An 18710-nucleotide genomic window follows, 5' to 3' on the forward strand; every position below is an offset into this window, starting at 1 on the left:
GTGACTATCATTGTGGTCAGGCCAATTGTGGACATGTATTTATTTTATTTTATTTTATTTTTTATTGTTAGTTGCCAAAGGGCAGATTCTTCTGCAAGTTTTATAAAACCTCAAAAGCTAAGTGACAGCACTTAATCGATACTTCTTGTAACAATTAAATTAAAGTCAGAAGAGCATTTCCTTACTCAGTTATAGGAAAGTAAAAGGCAATCCCATACCAACTGGGAGAGTTAATTCCAAAGCAGGTTTAACACTGGCCTGAGCTGTTTACTAAAATAAGAAATGTACCTGCCTTGAACTTACTCCTGGTCTTGACATGGAACATACTTTTAAGAAATTTCCATTTTTTATTGATTCACAATTATTGTAGTGAGATTGATCATTTGTATCTGGTTTTGTCAAGATATCTGGAGGGCTCTGTCGCTTGCTGGTTACACAGCAAGACTATGTCTACAGGACCAGCTGGGTAAAAGGAAACCTGGCTGAAACCGAATTTTAGGTCATCTTGTTGGAGGTGTTTTTTCCGCACATCCATGGTTTCTGGACCCAGAGAGAAAATGTATTCTGTTATGGTCCTTACAGAGAAAGGGCAATTGGACCCTTCACTTAGCTTCTCTGAACCCATTTCCCTGAGCCAGCCTATGGCTGACTCTTTACACATCTTTACTTTAATGCAGTTTCTATATTTTATCATTTTCTTGCAATAAACTGCAAATTTGCAAGCACTGTCACTTGAATCCTGCCAGTCTTTGTTAGCAACAGAAGCCTAAGTGCCACAGTTAGTCTGTGCTTACTGACCTAGGTAGGCAGACTGAATTTACAAGGAAACATTAACAACAGGCAGAAAGAGCAAATTGCATCATTCCTTAGATAGGCAAGAGAATTGGACAAATCATCTACAACCACCAGGTCATTCAGTTTTTGGCAATTTTTGTTAGAGTTTGTTTTTAGACAAATGGACAATGATCATTGCACTGACACAAACCATTAACTTTTCAGCTTTTGAAATTCTTTAAAAACAATCTGAGCTGCACCAGGCTAACAAAACAGATATTAATGATTGTCTCTGTGAATGAAATTGGGAAACTTACATAATTATTGCCTAGGTGTGGAGAGAATTCCTCAAGCTGTCAGTTCTTGGTTTTTCCTTGTGCAGAGTGTTCACCTGAGAACAGAAGATGTGTTTTGATCTATAAGCTCAGAGACTGAGTAAGGATGAAAATAAAGTTTCCTGGCTTTTTTCTGTTTTTCAAGGAAAGTTCAACTTTCCTGCAAGAATGTCATTACAGCCACCATTTGCCTGTTGGTATTGTCTAGAAATTAGTCACCAAAATACATGAGCTTTTCCCAGACACCATCTGTTTTCACTTCAAAGTAGCAATATGAAGTCCTGGGTGGGATAGGTCGGGGGCAGTGGGGGTGGGAGATGTGAGCTGGGAGATGATAACATTAGAGAAACCCTGGGGAATGAGTATTGATTTTTGCTTGTTACATGAGCTGGCTCTGCCTAAGCAAGCCCATGTCATGTATTTAAAGTGCCATTTTATCAGGAAGACATTCTAGGGTCCTTCTGTTTAAATAATTCAGTGAGGGTTTTGTGAAAATGAATTTATAGGCCAATATGAACACTTGGGTGATACACAGAGCAGCGCAGGTGCCATTACTCAAAATCCCAGTGCTATTCCACCATCCAATATACAGAGAAATATTAACCTAGGATGGTGGCAAGCTGAGAGGCCCCAAGTATTCTTCACATGCCACTGGATTCATGACCAATATATTTCGCATTACTTGTGTCCTTCAGGTAGAATCGAGTATCAACATCAGTCTCACAATATAAAAACAATATAGGTCAAAATCTCCAGCTTTTAGAATAATTCTCATCATTTTGCTCCAGCTTTTATCTGCCAGTTGTTAGGATATCTGTCCTCTGGGGACTCTGAGGATGTCACCTGTTACTTGTACCATCACAGCAATAATAAAGAGTGCCAGAGAGCTCTGAGGAGAACAAATTCAAGACTCCTCTTCAAGATCTCCTTTGCTTCTATCCTCTGAGAAATGCTGGGCATAGTTCTGCAGCACCCCCAGCGCCTGCTCCAAGGCAATCTTTTGCTAACTATTGTTCGTTTTGCAAAAGACACAGCACCTGCTTGGAACCCACGGCTATGAAGTACTGGAATGAGAAGTAAATACAATAAATATTGATTCATCCCCTAGCATCTGCCAGAAGTCATGCAAAGCAAGTCATTGAAAATCTTTACAATTCTTAATATTCTTCCTCAAGGTCTGTCTAATTCACAGACTAGAAATTTTGAGAAAAATTTAATAACAATATGATATCAGTAACAAGAATAATGATATTTATAGTAAAAGAAAACAACCCACACACATATCTAGTGAAAAAAAAAAACATCCAGAGGGAAATATGTCAAATGCCAGTAGTGGTTGCATGAAGGTTGTTTCATGGGTAGTTTTAAATTCTTTTTTATTCTCTGATTTTTTCTATTTTTCATTATGCATACTCTGGTCAAATATTAAAATGGTAGTTTCAGCCATGAGGAAATATTATAAGGCAGTAATATATGTTAATTTGCCAAATTAACAACATGTTAAGATGAGGGAAAGACCATTTGCAGTTGAAACAGTGAAGGAAACTTTGGTGGAAATGCAGAGAATGAGACAAATATTGAAGGGCTGAGGACAGAAGAGGATTCTACATATGGCTTTATAAATCTGTGAATGTTTTGTTCATTTTTACTCTGTGGTTCATTTTTTGTTGTTAATGAACTTTTATTTGTAAAAATAAATAAGCAAACAAAGATGACTATGCACTTAATGAGTAATTGCCATAGCATACTAATTAGTTAGTTTGCTAATGACATATTAATCATATGTAATTACCATTAGAGGGGGAATTGTACGTGACAAAGGAGAGCAAGAGACTCTCTCCTCCTTCTAGAAAGCTGGGTTCAGACAGAGACAGGGGACACGGAAGGGAATGAATGAAGTCTGAGAAATATGCATTATTATTGTATATCAAGTGCTTTCAAAACTGAGCTAGAGAAGGCAGGCACATCATGGAAGGTGTTGCAGACATCCTAAGGTGTTTGAACTTAATCTTAGATTATTACTTATCAGAGTCTTCTAAGCAGAGGAATATTCTAATGAATTCAGATCTGATTTTTCTTACTCTAAATGGTTCAAAATCAACCGACGCCTTGAAGCTAAGTTTAGTGATACAATGTTTTTCTTCTTCCATAGAGTCATATATTTCTAATTTCAAGGTTTTTCTTTATAATTTATATGACCTGACATATTAAAAGTGAGATAATGTGTATTAAATGTCTGAGATGACATAAATAAGAATCACCTTTAAAACACATGTCACACATACATTTTTTAGTCAATCATGGTGATGTTTAACCTGACAGGATCACTTACTAAAGCTGATAAGTAGCTTATATGTTCTTATAAAGGACTCCTTGATCTGCAACATTTGATGCTCATTTTTTTCCTGAAAGCATCTTCTTGTTATACCTTAGTAAGTTTTCTCTTTTACATTTAAGAGAGTTCCAAATTTAAACACGTATGAGTTACAATTTCAGCAGAAGACCTTATTCAATGAAGAATATATTTAAAGGAAGCAGGGAGTATGGATGGATGAACATCAACCATATTACTTACTCCATGACCTAATTGAAAAAGAGGGATTTGGGGTCAAAGAACTCTCTTCCCAGGAGAAAATGACCAGAACTTTAACTGTGGCTCATTGAGGTTTCTAGAAAACCAGAAGATTTGGCATCCACTGGCATTTTCCCTAAAAGTGGGTTGCTGCAGAGGGCTGTTTCCTTGGAAACATTGTTTATTGGCCTGTATCATAGTAAAAAGTCCAGGGTTTCCATACTGAAGTAATGACAGATTCAAATAATTTTTATGATCACTGAAGCTCAAATTTCATTGTTTTACCCATCTATGCTCATTAATTAACATTGTATTTCTTAGGTCTTGAAACAAATGAAGTAAATTGTAACAGTCATCAATTCTGAGTAGCTGGTGGTCAGATATTTGTTCTATCAATTGTTTTCTGTATTTTAAAAATTTCTAAAAATTTTTATATAGGCAGCAGTAGAAAAATTGAGTTAAGCTTGTGAACTTATATCAAACCTAACCATTTAAGTTTTTTTTTTCTACTTATTTTTTAGGAAAGATGTCAGTATTAGGCAAGAGAAGTTACTGAAGTAAAAATAATTTTAGTAATGTAACTTCTCTTGAGTGGAGTGAGCATAGTGTTATAAAGAAAAGATATTTGAATACATTTTGAAATGCAGTGGGAAGAAATTTGTTTGCTAGTGTTTGGGGAGCCACCAAGTTCTGTTAATGATAGACTTTAATAAAAATTGTGGTAGCACAAGGAGCATTTGGATAGCATTATATTTTAGATGATAAATTCTGGGCTACTGAAGTCTACTCTGAATCATCAATTTCAGTGTTGCCCTATCACCAGATATTTTCCATGGTAATCATCTGGGTTGCCCTTTGAATGGTTATTTTGCTAAAAGCAATATAATTTCTAAATTGAAGTTGGCAGAAATAAAAGTACCTGAGAATATATCTTACTATTTCCATGATAGTATCTCCCTCTTAGACTTGTGACCTGACAAGTTATTTTTGAAGAAAAGGAAGTTAGGTGGGCTAAGGGTCTATTTAACTAGTCTGCCACTGTCTATTCCACTTACTGCTATGGTCACCACAAGAGTGGGAGAGAGCCTACATAGAATTTTCCCCAGGCCTTAGAGTCTGCTATTACATTTGCAACCAAGAAACACAAGGTTCTCTGAGGTTTTCCCCCTGCTGGAAGTCATGATTCTAGTGTCAGTTGTCCCATGTCTTTGGCAGAAATGGGTGGTAGAAAACTGATCCCAGTGCCCTCCTCACAAGGAGAGCCAGGAGCTTCTACACAGAGCACTTCCAGGTATGTCTGGCACCCTAACTCACCACTTGGAGAGCCAACATGACTGCAGAGTGTTTGGAGTATATGTGATGCCTGCTTGCAAGCCACAGGCAGATTCTGAGGTCTTTTCTTGATAAATCATGTAGTCACGCTTATGATCTCTCATGTGCTTACTCAGGACTGGTTCACGTTTAGCCTGCTTGAGCACTTTTTTTTTTTTTTTGCCCTTTTCCCTGACCTGGTAGAATAGGCCTGGCTACTTAGTAAAGGCTGGTGAATAGCCAGGAGAAAACTGTGAGTGGCTTCTAACCACTCTATGGGTACATTTTGCTTCTTTGCCCCCTTCAGATGGTTCCTCCTGAGAGAAAGTATAGTATGGGAATAAAGGAAATATGTATATTAAAGAGTGGAAGAGATGCAAGAGCAAAGGAGATCTCTCCTAAAATAAGATGGCTCATGTGAGGGATTTCAGCATTCCTGTGCAGGCTTCAGCTGTTCTTGCTCTTCAAATCTTCTGTTTGCCTCTTGCCGTTTGTTCTAGTTTGAATTTATGCATGAAATTGAGAACACTTTCAGCCTTTAGTATCTTGCTCTTGATTTGGGACAATATTTATAGTTTTCTGTTTTACAAAATTATTTTGAGCCACCAGAAATATTTATAATATAGCTTATTCAATTGGGGAATTGGATATTGTAAATGTATTAATGTAACATGATATTTAAATTAGACCCACATGGTTTTTTATATTTTTATTTATTTATTTTTTTTAATGAAATCTCATTCCTCTGTCACCCGGGCTGGAGTGCCATGGCACGATCTTGCAGCTTCTACCCGCTGGGTTCCAGCATTTCTCTTGCCTCAGCCTCCAGGGTAGCTGGGATTACAGGCATGCGCCACCATGCCCAGCTAATTTTTGTATTTTTTAGTAGTGACAGAGTTTCGCCATGTTGGCCAGGCTGGTCTTGAACTCCTGACCTCAGGTGATCTGCCCGCCTCAGCCTCCCAAAGTGCTGGGATTACAGGCGTGAGCCACAGCTCCTGGCCAGATTATTTTATAAAACTAATAATTGCTTTTAATTGATCTGTTTTGTGATGTCAATGGTTTAAATGTCTGATCTACTCAAAACAAAGAAAAATCCATGATTTTAATTTTGAAAAGCTATCTAGCATCACATTTTTTCATTGTTCTTGACACAAATCATACCTATATTTTGAAAGACTTTTACAATTCCAATCAAATGAATATACCTAAGAAACTGGAAAAATTCACATTATATCAATAGAATATTATATTTTACCTTTATGGAGAGGCTCAATTAAATGTATATAAATGATATACATTTACATGATTTACATTTTAACTGATGACCAGTTTTTTTGCCGTTTTGACCATATGTGACTACATAGCCAGCACCAAAATGAAACAAAACAACAGCAATAATTTAAAAACTTGTTAACAAATTTTGTGATCTTTCTGCCACTCCTGCAGAATAGGAAATGCCTCCAGCCATCTACACATCCACACATCTATAGAAAGCAACCTCTAAAGGCCACATAGTCCAATAATCTTATCAAATTGGTACGATTTTTCTTTCCTTCATGGGAGAATTTTACATTTATTGACAGTAATTGGCTATTTCTAAAGAAGTTAGGCCTTTTGTTTATGTTTCACATGAACAAAATCCAAGGTTATAGTTAGATTCTAAAATAACTAATTTTCATCTAATCAACTTGTCTGGAAACTTACCAGACTCATGAGAAATTGTCTTAACGGTAAGAAGCTTCACGCTCTCTTTATCAGACTGAGGTCTATTTGAAACAAAAAACATTAAATTAACACCACAGTAATCAGCATTGTATGTTTGTGAAAGTATTGTGACACAAACAGAATGACGAAGATACATATGCATATATATATATATATATATATATATATATATATATCTTTCCATGGCAAGAACTTTGTCTTTTCACATACAAATACACAAATACTTTTTAGCAATTTTTACTTTTTCTGGAATCAAGCCAATAAACCCCTGCTACTCTCTTATAGAGGTGATTGTCAGATAAATTAAAAATTAGTTTGAGTTGTGTGAAACACTTGGCACAAGGTCCATATTGCATATGTCTCCAATTCTGAATTATGGAGAGGAAGACATAGAAATGTTTACAAGCCTTTTGGGCTTATGCTGAATTCTGGAGATATTCCTTTTCATGAAGTCCTGAGATACTGTAGTACAGTATCTGAACTACCTATTTTAATCAAGAGTTCTCATCTATCCAAAAGAGTTTCAAACTCTTTTTCTTTGGACATCTCAGGAGTCTCTAAGACATATGAATAGTAATGTAGCATTATTTCTAAAGTTTACAACCTTATGAAACATAAAAACACTTATATAAAGGTAGACCACAAATTCCTGTCAAGAAGGAAAACAGGGTTTGTTTTGACATGAAAAACAATTCATCATGTCTCTTTGCAGCACCTTGGTTGTTACTGTTGCCTGGATTGCTAAAATCTGCTTTATTTTAATCAAGTCAAAGTAAAACAGCCATCTACCTTAAAGGCACTGAGAACTGACTCAAGGTAGAAGCACGATTTTCCCTGTGATAAACATATTAAAAATTTCACTGGGAAACTATTTAAAAACTCTAGGTATTTTTTCTATGATATTTTCCCTCATAATTATATTCATTCTTCTACTTTTCCATTTCATCTTTTTATTTCCTTTTACCATTCTAAGATTAAACATGATCTTACATTTGGAATTTCTCTGTTAAATGAGAGAGCTCTGACAAATAGTCAAAGCCAATATGTAGATTTTCTACCCTTTAGAAAACAATCCAAAAAAGTGTAAGTAGAGTAACAATAATTTTCACTATGTAAATGGTAGGGTCTAAACAAAAGATGATATGGGCTTACTTACTGATCATTTCCATTTTCTGGTGTGCCTAGGAGAAGAAGGAGTTGTTATTAGAGTTGCAAAGAAGCTGGCTACCAAAAATCTGAGCGAGCCCCTCTAACCCCCTCACCTGCCGCCCACTCTTTTCTATGCAGAGATGTTTCTAAGCCATTTTAAAATATTTTAATTTTCCCCTTGCCAAGCCATTTCCTCAGGTATGGTTAATACTTATCCTGGCACTCATGGGATAGTCCTAATTAGGTCAACTCTACTAAACTTAGTTCTGGACTAATCTTGATCTTGCAGTTTTATATCACTATGTGAAATTACTGTTCATTATTGCATATCCCATGGACAACAGAAAGTGTCTGTTTATTTCAGTATCTCTGAAAAAATTCTATTAAAAGTATTGAAGGTTTTATGCCAGAGAATTGAAGTTTTGACTTTCCTTTATACATTGTTCTTTTCTGGGACACAAATCACTGTGTTTGTGGTGAGCTACAATGTAGATACTATATCTAATTGTATCTTAAACCCAGTGATTCAGCCTCTCAAAAGAGCCCTGCAAAATGTCACAGAGGCTACTAGCTGCAACTAATCTTTTGTTCTCTTTGCCAGGCTGCTTCACAACTGTCTGGTAGAAAACACCTGGGGTTTAGAGTGAGCTCTCAGAATGATTCATTCTGCACAAGGATATGGCCTCTCTGGAGTGAATGTTGGTGATCACATCTTGTATTAATCTATGGCCAATCAGGCCAACTGTTTAATGTGATTGAATAAGGTTCCCCTTGTTGTGCTCCTTTGCTCTGGTTTTATTCCATTGCTACTCAGCTTCTGTTTCTTAGATTCCCTTTCATATCTAATCTAAATCTTGTCATTGAATATGCCCTTTGAATACAATTCTCCTGGCTTTGACTATCCTTGTTTTATAAAGACCTTAACTTCCACTAATATTTTGGCGGCTTCTATTTCTGTCATCTTGGTTAAGATATCCCATCATAGCTCTTAATCCCTAGGATTTAACCCATGGCGCCATATGCTGCTCACCAATTAGACTTAACCTATCTTTGCCCCATCAGTAAGGTTTTAACAGTATTTTTTGATTCCTATGTGCCATAAACAATATCACCTTTGATGCTAATAGCCCTGTTTTAAAATGAGTTGATTTTTTTTAATTTATAATTTTTGTGGGTACATAGTAGGTATAGATATTTATGGGGTATAAGAGAGATTTTGATACAGGCATGCAATGCATAACAATCACATCATGGCAGTGGTGTATCCATCCCCTCAAGTATCCTTTGTGTTACAAACAGTCCAGCTATATTCATTGAGTTATTTCAAAATGTATCATTGTTTATTATTAACTATAGTTGCCCTGTTGTGCTGTCAACTACTAGGTTTTGTCCATACTTCATATATTTTTGTGCCCATTAAACATCTCCACTTCCCCTCCACTACCCTTCCCAGCTTCTGGTAGCCATCCTTTTACTCTCTAGCTCCATGAGTTCAATTGTTGCGACTTTTTAGCTTCCAGAAATAAAAACATGGGGAGTTTGTCTTTCTGTGCCTGGCTTATTTCACTTAAAGTAATGACTTATAGTTCCATCCATGTTGTTGCAAATGACAGAATCTCATTCTTTTTCATGACCGAATGGACATCACTGTGTATGAGCACCACATTTTCATTATCTATTCATCTGTTGATGGACACTTAGGTTGCTTCCAAATCTTGGCTATTGTGAACTGTGCTGAAACAAATATGGGAATGCAGGTATTTCTTTGATATACTGATTTCCTGTGTTAAGCGTATATAGCCAGCAGTGGGATTGCTGGATCATACAGTAGCAGTATTTTTAGTTTTTTTGAGGAACCTCCAAGCTGTTCTCCATAGTGGTTGTACTAATTTACATTTCTACCCACAGTGTAAGGTTTCCCTTTTCTCCGCATTCTCTCCAGCAAAATGTATTGAGATTTTTACATGCCTGTTTAAATGTTTCTTCCGTAGGAAACTATAGCGATAGTCTCATTAGCAGATAGACGCAAGCCGTCAGACTATTTTCTGCATATATACCATTCTTATTCGGTTAAAGCTCAGTCCACTGTCAACCTTGTCCAGATAAGCTTCATTTCTTATTGAAATCTCTGATTCATGTTGTCTTCTGCAGAGCAGAATGGGTTTACTAATTTCCCAAACTAGATAAAGTCTCTCCCACATACTTGAAGAGTGATTAACTGCAGATATTTAATGGTGCTAAATTAATGATAACAGTGCTGTAAATTGTGTCTCAAAAACAAAGTTAACAATAACCAAAAAGATTTGGCTAATTGTACAATTGCCAAACTTGACGTTAAAATACTCATGTCTTCAGAACAGCTATCCATAGTGGTACGAATTTTACACATCCGTAGAAGCCTCTTTAATAGAAAATGTTAACTTTTCAAATAATGTATTCTTAAATCTTCCCATGTAATTTTTAGTATAGCATATTTTTACAAATAAATTTAGCACGTTAATTTTTACCTATCCTGTATACTTAACACTCACAGGCTTCAATTTGGATAGCCGATTTCCAGTAAAAGATAGGATTGTTAGGTAGTTCAGAAACTTAGAGAAATTAAACAGACTTATAAAAATGCTGTTTCCCCTCTGAAAACTGAACAAGGAGACATGTTTCAGACATTAAGAAGTTTATTCACTGATTCCCAAAGGAAAAGGCATTGATTTGTTTTTACTTTTCACCAAGAGCTAAAATGAACTCTCTTGTTTTGGTCTGCTAGCTTCTCTTGGTACTGCCGCGATCATACTACAACTGTCCATGCAATGCATGGTCAGCAGGTGGCTTTAGGGATAGCATTCATTAGTGTCCTGAGGGGCATATTGTCCATGAGGTAAATAAAGCATAATGCAGCTTATATTCCTTATAAAAATAATTGCTTTTTACCATTTAACAGTTTATGAGACTTAGGTAGATTTTTTGGTGACATATTTAGAATTAAAGTGGGGAAGGAGAATTCTATTTACTGTACATTTAAAAATGTAACTCAATAAGCATATAGTAAGGGCCTGCTATATATTCTGTACCATGCAATGTGAACAATATGTGATTTGTGACTTGGAAGGGTTGCCTGACTTTCAAGAGAGGTAGGCACATGGAGAAATACGTAACTGTACTATGGTATGATAAATGATATAATCCAAATCTGCAGTATTACAATTAAAGGCAGAATTCATTCCGCTTGAAGAAGTGGTGTGTTATAAAAAGATACAGTAAATTAGCGTTTGAGTTGAGTCCTAATGGGTAAGTTGGAGATTAGGTGTGTTATGAAAGGTAAGAGGTGGGCTGGATATTCCAGAAGGAATAGTATGGATGAGGGCATGGATACATGCTACTGCATTATACGACCAGGGCTGGGCTGTGAAGTGGAAAGATAGTTTGGAATTAAGGTAACATGATGGCTGAGCCATGGGAGTTGAAGGGGTATTTAGGTGAAGGTTGAGTAAAGAAGAGGCAAATTTCCTGGAACAGGAAAAAGACTGAGTAAAGACTAAAAGAAATCAGAATTTAGTTAACAATAATTTATCAGTATTAGTTCACTAATTGTGACAAACATACCATCAGATCTTAATAAGGGAATGAGGGAAACTATGTGTGGTGACTCCCTGTACTGTCTTTGCAACTTTCCTGTAACTCTAAGTCTACTCTAAAATAGAAAGTTTATTTTAAAAAGGATAAAAAATATAACATGGTCATGGAAGATACTTTCGTTGGGTGTGTCTCCCAGGAGGGAAATTAGTCACAGAACATTTTTTGACATTATGGGCCCCTGAGCTGAATTCTTAGCAATCCCTCTCTTTATTTTCTGTTACATAGAAATGGAGTTAATCTTTACCATAGACAAGGTATGTCATTTTTATGCCCTCTTTACTACCATATTCCCCTGACCACCCACAAAATTTGGGCTCTTTTATTAAAAAGAATTTTCCCATATTCGATAATATCTACTAACAGTATTTAATTCCCATTCTGCAATTCACTGGCATTCAGTGGGTGTCTGTGCCCTTCGTCCTTTGTTTCTGTGATCAGGAAATACGACATTGCATTTCCTTCTACAACTCTTCTCTCCCTTTAAGAATTTAAAATCAAGTTTAAACTGAGCATATATTCATTATTCTTTCAGGAAAACAAAACAAAACACTGTTACCTACCCGGATCTGCCTTCCAGCACATTCGGTACAAACTCACCAGAACAAATACTGAAAGTGTTACTACAATCAAAGCAATAACCACCGGCAAAATAATATCTAAAAAGAATTGGAGACATTGTCAATTAGAGTGGCTACTGAATTTCACAGCGATAGTTTGGTAAGTGAGCAAAAGCATGAAAGCATGAGTACTTCCTTTCTTCTTTAAATATCATTCTATTAAAAACATTACATTTTAGGCAAAGATTCCTCTGATTCGTGGGGTTTGCTCTAGTTGTCATCTTTGACATAACCACTTGATGTCAGTCTTGTAAGCTTTCTGAAACAAAATTCCAACCTTGAGAGAGAGTGCCCCCATCTTCCTGGAGACTGAAGAAGTGGGGAGATGGGAGACTAGAGAAGCAGAAGATGTACTCTAGATTATAATTAAATCCACATTCACTCATTACATTTTATAGTACTTTATAATGAAGTTACCAAAATATATATAACCCAACTGGGATTGCTTTAGTCCTAATGCTGGCTTTCTAAAACACTCACAAATTTCTTTCTATAATAATATCTTAAAACTAGAAAAGGCATAAAATAATGTAAGTAGATATCACAGTGAAGATGATTCTTGAAAATGAACATGATTCAAGAGAGATATGTGTATGTGTGTCTGTTTGGGGGAGGGATGTTGCTGCAGTAACTTAGGGTGAGTTTTTCATATTTGTATTAAGAGGAAGAGTATTGCCTGCCTGCCTGCCTGCCTTCCTTCCTTCCTTCTTTTCTGATGGTTATTTCCAAGGTTAAAAGTACAGTGATAAAAGCGAGAGAGCTGTCATAAACACACAACTAAAGGAAATTAAGATGACTATTAGTTTGGCATATTTGCTTGCATATGTACTCCTTATATATTTATCAGGGGTGAGACTTATTCTCCAATTCATCTGTAGGATGGTTTACACTCCCATTGTCAGAGTTAAATATTTGTTTTAAGTAAGGTCTGCTGATTTCATAATAGACCTTAGGTGAAATCATTATTGCCTCCCAAAATGAAGATGCAGTGAATCAGCAGGTCAGTAATTTCTACGATGACTTATTTAATGGAATGTGTTTAACTAAACTTAATAGAGCCTTTTATAATAACAGTTTTGAATATAGTCTTTTTGTTCTTAATTACTAAGGAAATTATTTAATATTCTGTATTCAGTCTTAGCACACACATAAATGTTATATGACATATATAGGTTTTAGTTAAAATGGGACATTTCTTAAAGGCCATTTTTAGTGTTCTATGAAGGCAAATAATTCATTTTTTGATATAATTTATTATTTTAATTATTTACTTGACAAAAATGAAATATGTTCAAGGTATACAACCTGATAATTTGGAAATAATTCACTTTTATGGGGACGTCTACCTGTGCATTTTGGCTTATCTGAAACTAGTCCCATCGAGTCATCCTTGGCCCTTGATGGTAATTGCTAAACACTAAGCTAAGAAAATGCCAAACTGTGCTTTTTTTTCTCTTGTCTTTTCTTTTTCTTTCTTTTTTTCTTTCTTTCTTTTTTTTTTCTTTTTGTCATTAAGACTCACTTGTGGGAAATTTTCAGAGCAGGCAGCAGTTAGATAGGATTGTAATGGGACTGCAGGATCAGTAAAGTTGAGAAAAGGCTGCCCGTAATCTTATTCCTCTCCTTTACTGGTCACATTCAAACATTCTGCATATCTACTGCCATGAGTGAAGAAGATATTGCTGTTACTCACTGGAATAAGACCGGCTGGTTGCTGAAGTGCTTGCATTTTTTCCACCCTCAGTGCCTATTACTTTAAGAAAGAAAAAAACAAGTCACTTTTGGTTAATGTGTGCCAATCCTTGCAGTCCTCCCTCCACCCTCATTTAAGGAAACAGCCATAATTTGTAGGTATGATGCTGCAAGTGCAAAAGATACAGTCTCATTCTGAAGGAGCTCTGTTTTGTGAGTCAAGATTGTTAGAGTTTCCTTGGTGAAGAAAGGGTCAGGTAGAGCAGATTTCCACTCAGGCACACAGATATCATACCTTGAGACTGTGAGGTGTTTTCTGGAATTGTAACTGGTGTTGAGGATAATGTACCAGTTTTAGAAGGTGATGCATCTGGTTGTAGAATGTTACCTGTATGAAAATTACAAATGCAGAATCAGGCTGTGGTATTAAGTCTTCATACGGGATTTCTTTGCAGATTCAGTTTGCTTTTCTGAAGATCTGTGAAAATTATTTATTGTCAAATAGTAGGATAAATGCAATCATAACACTAAACCGTAAGTTCATCCATTCCTCCTGGAAAAATAATTAAATTTAGAATCACAAAGCCTGAGTATCAGTTTTACATCTTCAGAAACTCTCCAAGAAAACTTCAGTAAGTTTTTCAACGTAGTAAGTTACAGCCTGTATAACCTACTGCATAAGATTCTTGTGGGATGTAAATCTATGCAAAAGCATTTTTCAAATTTCAGATATTATAACTTTGGGTGATAGTGATTTTTTTCTATCACACATAGTTAAAATGATCATAACTGCACAGGACTTCCGATTTTATAGTATTTATCAGTGATTAAGAGAAAAAAATTGCAGTTGAAGCTTTGGTTAGAAGAATTGAGGAAAAATCAAAGAAGACTCCTTCATTTTCATCCCTAAAGTTTAGCAGCTTGTTTTATTATGTGCCTTTTCTAGAGTAACTGCTGCTTGACTGTTTTTTTCACTAGCATTCATGCTTTTTCTTCCAAGGAAAATATAAATTAAAAATTTATTGTTATCGTTATTTGCTTGTTTCATTAACATTTGCCATCTTCAATCAGAAGGACTGAAGCAAAAATTATAAGTAAAAATCTACTACTCAAAATCCACAGCTGTCAATAAGTTTAAAGGAAATATAAATAATTAAGTATTGTATAAGTTGAAAACATTTATTCTTGTGAATTTGGAATAAAGTACAATTTGTACTTAGAACATTTTTTGAAAATTTATTCTCTTTCTCGTGCAGTATGAAGTGCTCTATTTAAATCATGCCTGTTTGCCTTGTCTCTTCACTGAATTGCAAGTTCCTAGAGTGTGAGGGCCATACTTGTCCACACACCCAACATGGAGCTCTGGCCACAGGGGGTGTGCAGTCAAATGTAGCTGACACTAAGAGGCACTTTTTATGATTATGGTTCCTTGGGCGTATTGAGGCCATGTATAATTGCACCAAAGAAATTGATATTTCTATGACTTCCTTGGCTCATTCCTTCTTCACCACCCACATCCCAGCACGCACTGCATGCTCATGCATTTTTGACATCTGTGGGTGAAGAATACTGTTCAGAGTCTGTACCGTTCTTGCCATGCAAGAGATCTGTGGGTGGAAGCTAGATATATGCCCATAAGAACAAAGAAAAATGTCAGGCTAGTGCACTAAGCAGGCAGAAAAAGGAATATTAAATGAAAGAGTGGGAACTTGCTGAAACCTTGGTACTTTCAGCTGCCTTTTCCAGTGTCAAGTAGTTTAGTGAGGATGAATGCTCTTTCAGTTGTCTTGGTGGAGAAGAAGGAGGCTGATTAAATAGCCAATGATGTTAATCCTTTTAGGATTTCCCAAGGGTTAATTGTCCTACCTTATTACCTTCTTGTAGACAGGCTAAATGGCAGCCTCAGGACTGAGTGTAATCTGTCTGGGTCAGAACAAACTCCCAGCTTCCCTGCTTAAAACATGTTGATTGCCCAGTGCCAATGGTTATTCTAATGACCCATGGATAGGCCAAAATATTAAAACTTCATGGTGGAAAGATTTGGTGGCTGCTTGAACAAAGACTTTAAAAATTTGTTTTGTTTTTCTTTGAACTGCAACCTTCAGTTAAGAAATTATTTCTGAATCCAGCACACACACACACACACACACACACACAAACACACACACACACACACAATTACTGGTCATGATCCAATACTGGGAATTAACCTACAGTTTGAGAAGCTCTGTTTTTTAGCATGATTATATTGCTGAAATTATGGTACTTGGCTGAATCCATAAAATGTGAGCCTAATGTTATTCTTTCTGTGACTAAGATGTGGAATCCATGACATGCTCAGAGCTGAGCATGTCATGGATTAGCTTTATTTATTACATGTCATATGTAATGGCATTGCCAGAGGAAGTATAGGAGAGCTATAGCAGAGTGGCTAAGAGCATGTTTCTGAAGACAGGATACCTGGGTACAAATATGACTCTAGCACTTACCCTGTGGAATCTTGGGCAAGTTGCTTAACCTCTATGTGCCTGAGTTTCCACATATATACATGGAGATTATAATAGTTCTGCATCATAGTATTGTGAAAATTATATGAGTAAAAATAAATTTAAACTGCTTAGAAAAGAATGTGATATTAATATGTATATATTATATATAATAATAATGTTCTATTTTTATATTATGATTATTCCCCTAGAGAGTTGAACCTCCCAACCAAGGTCAGTTTGTCTAATTTTCTCAAAAATCCTAAGAGTGAAAATATATGAACTTCAGCCACTTCTGTGTTTTCAGATGCTTCTTTGCTCTAGTCAAGAAATAGAGGAACTGGAGAAACTGGAGTAGAGTATGGTACTCTTAGATGACATAGGTTTGTTCTTGGACCCTGACTTTTGGTGATTGTTAGGATTATGGAATTTGTGGCTATGTTGTTTCAGGATTTAAGTCCAGCCTGGAAACTTCAGGTCAGAACTTGGAGCAAGCTGATGAGACAGAGACCCTCAGAGTCAAGTCTGTTATAATAATGTGTGTCCAAACTTACCCCATCAGCATCTGACAATGGTACATATTTGGACCTCACTGTAGACCAATTACTTAATAAATCATTGAGAGTTTTAAAGACAGAAGACCTATCAATGTCCCAAGGCACCTGTGATTGCCATAATAACACTCCGCACAGAACTCCAACTATAGAAAGCATAAGTGACCAAAGTTACCCACGTGTCCTCTGAAACCCATCTCTCTGTTTGTGCTGGTGCCATGTCTCTCTAAGGCTGCTCCCAGCCAATGAGTGGACCTGCCAGGAATATTAAGGCTGGCATGTCCTGGGAGGAATGTGGACTGGAGGATTCTCTGATGGTCTTCCTGAACCTCCCCTAGAATGCATGGCAGCCTAGATGCTTCTGCTCAGCATCCCTGTTCTCTCTCCCTATCACCATGTCAGATGTGCATTTCAATCTGGTAGCTCTTCTAGACTTTCCTTGTCCCCTCACAGGCATTTTCCCCTAATAAAATCCTTGTACTTTTAACTGAATCTTGAACTCTTCTTCTCGGAACATTCAGATTAAAGCAGTCTCCCTGGCAAGTATTTAAAAGGCCACTTCCTACTGGGAGCAGAAATGAAGCCTCAGGAATTTTAAACTGGACTTGGAAGACTTTGGCACTGGTTCATAAGGGAAATATCTGTTTGTTTAAACCTTTTATTTTCCCTTTTTTTGGGAAGCCTAACTCTTCCTATGGAAAATCACCCCTTCCCCACTTCATGTGGTCATATGAGATGCCCCTTTTTAATCCAACCTCAGAGTCACTATATCACCAAAGTTCTCTCCTAAGAATTTGAGTGTGTAGTGATTTTGAGTTATCCTCAGAGTGAAGCTCTGAAGGGACTATCTATGGGTATACAAAATCCCTGAAATTACTACGATGCTATCCTTCTTTCTTCTGTGAGTTTCCCTCCTAAATTTTTTTTTTTAGTTAAAAGAAATCTTGGGCAGGGCATGGTGGCTCACACCTGTAATCCCAGCACTTTGGAACCGGTCTCTAATTGTAATTTGATAGATTATTCATGTCCCATTTAAAAAAATAACTTTTCAGCCTTTGACAAAAATCTTTCTCTTCTACTTATCACATTTGCTTTATGTGGCTACCAATAGAATAAAGCAGACTCTATTGATTTTTTTTTCTTTTTCGTCTCCTTGGTTGGTTCCTCCTCTTATTTCTTTTTTTAAAATCTTTTTAATTTTTCTTTTTATATTGAGAACAGGATCCTGCTCTGTCTTCCAGGCTGAATTGCAGTGGGGCAGTCACAGTTCCCTGCAGCCTTCATTTACTGGGCTCAAGTGATCCTCCTGCTTCTGCCTCCTGAGAAGATAGGGCCACAGGTGTGCACCACCACACCCAGCTAATTTTCTCTTTTTTTTTTTTTTCTTTTTTTGGAGAGATGGACCTTGCTATGTTTCTGAGGCTGGTCTCAAACTCCTGGCCTCAAGCGATCTTCCCACCTCAGCCTCTCAAAGAGCTGGGATTATAGGCATGAGCCACCACATCTGTCCCCTCTTTTTCTTTCTAAATTATAATCTTGGAGTGTCCCCTAGGGTTTAGTCCTTGGTCCTCATCTCTAATGACCCTCATTTATTTGGAGATTTCATTCAATTTCAGTGTTTAAATGCACCAATGTCACTGATTCCTCAACTTATACTTCCATCCCAGACCTTTTCCTAAGCTCTGGATTTGTAAATCTAGATACTTACTTGGCAAGTAATAGACATTTTAAACCCAACATGTCCACACTTTAATTTCCACTCTATCTGAAGCCTTCCCATCCTAGCTTGGAGCAGACATTCCTTCCAATTGCTCAGGCCAAAGACCTATTTTTGGCTCATCTCTTTCTATTCTATTCCA

At 36.5% G+C, this 18710-nt stretch overlaps 1 protein-coding gene across 2 annotated transcripts in view; it reads right to left on the bottom strand.

The window, feature by feature from the left end:
- The window catches only part of EMCN (endomucin), a 124758-nt gene that overhangs the window by 13816 nt on the left and 92232 nt on the right, over positions 1-18710 (bottom strand). For both annotated transcript variants that reach the window (XM_030819168.1, XM_030819169.1), the window contains 6 exons: positions 14107-14199; positions 13813-13872; positions 12063-12158; positions 7877-7901; positions 6700-6761; positions 1092-1165 (listed from right to left, as the gene is read on the bottom strand). In XM_030819168.1, coding sequence (XP_030675028.1) covers positions 1131-1165; positions 6700-6761; positions 7877-7901; positions 12063-12158; positions 13813-13872; positions 14107-14199 — 371 coding nt within the window. In that variant the 3' untranslated portion in view covers positions 1092-1130. The remainder of the gene's footprint in view (positions 1-1091; positions 1166-6699; positions 6762-7876; positions 7902-12062; positions 12159-13812; positions 13873-14106; positions 14200-18710) is intronic.

The sequence above is a fragment of the Nomascus leucogenys genome, chromosome 9 (genome assembly GCF_006542625.1).
Source record: "Nomascus leucogenys isolate Asia chromosome 9, Asia_NLE_v1, whole genome shotgun sequence".
In the NCBI taxonomy this organism is placed as follows: Eukaryota; Metazoa; Chordata; class Mammalia; order Primates; family Hylobatidae; genus Nomascus; species Nomascus leucogenys.